At 27.9% G+C, this 3,339-nt stretch overlaps 1 protein-coding gene across 1 annotated transcript; it reads right to left on the bottom strand.

Annotated features, from left to right (window-relative positions):
• Window positions 1-1,509: 1,509 nt before the first annotated feature.
• On the bottom strand, window positions 1,510-2,714 carry LOC129910554 (protein-lysine N-methyltransferase EEF2KMT). Its single transcript, XM_055987980.1, has 3 exons — window positions 2,519-2,714; window positions 1,688-2,451; window positions 1,510-1,631 (listed from the first exon to the last, which is right to left on the bottom strand). Exons 1-3 carry the CDS (start codon window positions 2,593-2,595, stop codon window positions 1,510-1,512), a joined length of 963 nt encoding a protein of 320 aa, XP_055843955.1. The 5' UTR covers window positions 2,596-2,714.
• Window positions 2,715-3,339: the final 625 nt, after the last annotated feature.

Below are 3,339 nucleotides of genomic sequence, written 5' to 3'. Positions count from 1 at the left end.
AAATTAAAATTAAGTTCATTGAATGAACGGCTTTTGAAAGAATGGTAATTGAACTCGGATTTTTGAAAAAAAAAATTGAAAAAATTTTAACATGTCGTTTTTTAAACTTGGTCGTAATATAAAATGCATTTATTTTGAAATTTTTTTGGCTGCATTTATTATGTTTTCAAATTATAAAAGGAAATGTCAATATGTATTACGGTTTATGAAAAAAATCAAAAAGTATTTCATTTTCGAAGAACTTTTTTTAATAAAAGTTTTGAAAAAAATGTAACTTATTTTTTTTAAAGTTCAACATCTAAACATAAAATTATTTTTTATTCATTTAATAACCACTACTGTTGAAAGTTAAATAGCAAAAATTTAAAGTTCCTATTTACCACAGTCTTTGAGAAAATTAATTATTTCAATGCAAAAATTCAGTTTTAATAAAAAAAACCATTGAAATTGAAGTAATTTTTCATTTTTTTTTTTCAAAAGTGTGATATATTTTACCTTTTTTACTTCGAAATTCAACTGATAATATTTATGACCAAACATTTTTTTTAAATAAATTCATAATTTATTAGAAAAAGTTTGGAAAAAAGTCATTTTAAATTTTTCTAATAACATTTTTTTTTTTTAATTCTGAGTTTGAGGACCATTTTTTCAAAAAGTCTTGATTAAATTTAGTGGATTTAAATTTAAGAGATAAGAATGAGCTTCTGGCTTTTTAAAAATGTATTTTAAAATATTGTAGGTGTTGCCGTTGTTTTCAAAATATTTTTTTTTTGTTTGAGGTCAGAATGTTAGAAAATTGCATTTATCGCTTAAACGATGGAAGATTGTCCCTTACTGCCTTTTATATATTTTCCTTAAATTACCTAGAGAATCTTTTGCTATCATTTGTTTTATGAAATTTAAGCAAAAAAATGTTTTTGTTAAAATAAAATTTAATTTGAATTTTAAAAAACAATACGGCAACACCGGCAATTTTTAAAATATAGACTTTAAAGTATTTTTAATTACCTCTACGTTTGAAAAAAAAAATCGTCGAAATCAGAGCTGTTCGGCCGGGTTCCCTAATAATTTGCTTTAGTTACTCTACTATTAACTGCTTCTGTATGAAAATTTTCGTAGAAATCGTTTACAAGAAAAGCCAGAAATAAGAGAGGGTTTCATGTTAAGTACCTACCTACCGTCAATAAAAGTTAAGTTCGACCTTATTTGCGGGGCTCCTAGAGCCGGTTTTTACAAAAAAAAAACTTTTTGTTTGAGTAAAAAAACCAAAAATGTTGGTCAATGACGCATTTCTTTTCCTAAAATGATGTCACTGAAAACGACTAAGTCCAATGAATTTAAAATTCGGCAATAAGTGCCAGGGTAGGGGACTCAAATTTGCATTTACTAGTCACAAGTACCTAAAACAGTTAGTTGTCAATTTCGCTATACCAAGAAAGTAATCAAAACCTGAGCAAACTACAAACCAAACCAAGTAAAACACACACACAAACAACTATTATTGTTTTATTAACTTAAATTTGTATTTTTTGTAATTTTCATTATTCTTATAGGTGTTGATCTATCCCAAAACAAATAACTATCCGTTTCCGCAACTACTTCTTTGTCCTCAACATTGAACTTCCTCGAATCTGTAAACAAAAATCATATCAATTATCGAAATCATTTAAATCTATTATTTTCTTACCCAATAAACTCAAAAACATCTTCAAAGTTGCTTCATTTCGAACAGTTGCCGCTAATATCATATGAACTTTATTATCCATCAATTCAAAAAGATGTACAATTGCACCAACTAAACTATCAAATTCAGTTGAATCATAAACAACATCAGCAGCAAGAATAACATCGAATTTTTTCGTTCCAATTAGTTCACATTCTTCCCAAGGTAATTCAAGTATTGAACATTTTTCCGAAGGATTGGTTTCGGAAAAGTTCAAATCCCGATTGGTATTGAGTATATCAATGACCTTGGGACTACCATCAGTCAATATAACTTCCTTTGCTTTACAGCACTTTGATATAATAAAACCACACAAACCAGTTCCAGAACCCAATTCAATTACTGATTTATCTTGAACAACATTTGGATTATGAAGCAACCAATCGGCTAAAGCTAAAGAAGCTTGCCAACTGCATAAACCAGTTGTTCCATCAGCAACAAAGCTTTTGGATTCTTTTAAAGTTATGATAGTATCGTAGTGTGGCAGTGAATAGTGTTTAAAAGAGAATTTTTCGTTGTCATTTGTTCCGGCAGAATTTAGCTTACAAAATGCTTCATACAATTCATCATGGATTTCTTCAGCAGATTGTTCCAATATATTGATTAGTTTTTTGAAAAATCTTAGCTGATAGTTGTTGTTAATTGGATATTTTTTGTTTAGGTCATTGTTGTAGGTAAAATCGAGAAGTTGTTTTTGATAGTGCCAACTTAAATTGGATAGTGGTTTGCTAGAGATTTTATAAAATTTAAACAATAACATAAAATACATAACAATTAGAAAATTATCATACTTGCCAATCAATAAAGTTAAGTGGGTAACAGCAGAGAAATTGTCGTTGCAAAGTTTGTAAATCTTTTTCGACAGTCATCATTAAAATTGTTTAAATTTTAATTGAATTTATAAAAATACAAATTATTTTTTTAAATACAAGAATTTTAACTCACGTTTTGTTTTTAGCGGTTGACATTTGATTTGTCAAAACAAAAGTGACGTTTAGATTTGTTTGATTTGAAAATTATTTTAGCACCAGGGGTTCTTAAACTGTATTAGATCTGTTCTTTTGGCGTTTTTTCTGTTTTACCTCGTAACAGATCACGAAACGAAAAAAATATCTATGGCAATTATTAGTAACAGCGCCGAATTTAGCAAAAGTCGACTTTAATTCGGAATTTCGCTCATCTGTCAGTACCAAACGAACAAAAGATAATAAAAAAAAATATCTCCTAAACCGGGTGAAAACCAAAACAAACCAAATTTTTCAAGGACGCGCGCAATTTTAAAGAACTGTTTTTTGTAAAAAAAAAAAACTCATACAAATCGATTTCAAGTGTTTTTTTTGGTAATAACGTTCAACTATAACTTAATTTAGTGTCTAAATCGAAAAAATTACCTAATTTAAAATATATTTCTATGCTGTACTTTTTGCTTTTTTTGTTTTGTTGGTTTGTTTTTGCTGGTTTGTTTTGGTTTTCGCCGAGTTTAAAACGTCAAAATGGTAACTGTAAAAAGAAAGAGAAAACAAGGACAAATGTTCGAACTTCCCTATAGCTTTAAGGCCATTTTATTTTATTCACTATTTGTCAAATTGAAGAAAACCTAAAACTAAAACTTAAGC

This window comes from Episyrphus balteatus, chromosome 2, assembly GCF_945859705.1.
Source record: "Episyrphus balteatus chromosome 2, idEpiBalt1.1, whole genome shotgun sequence".
In the NCBI taxonomy this organism is placed as follows: Eukaryota; Metazoa; Arthropoda; class Insecta; order Diptera; family Syrphidae; genus Episyrphus; species Episyrphus balteatus.
This window is presented reverse-complemented; position numbering and strand designations above follow the sequence as displayed.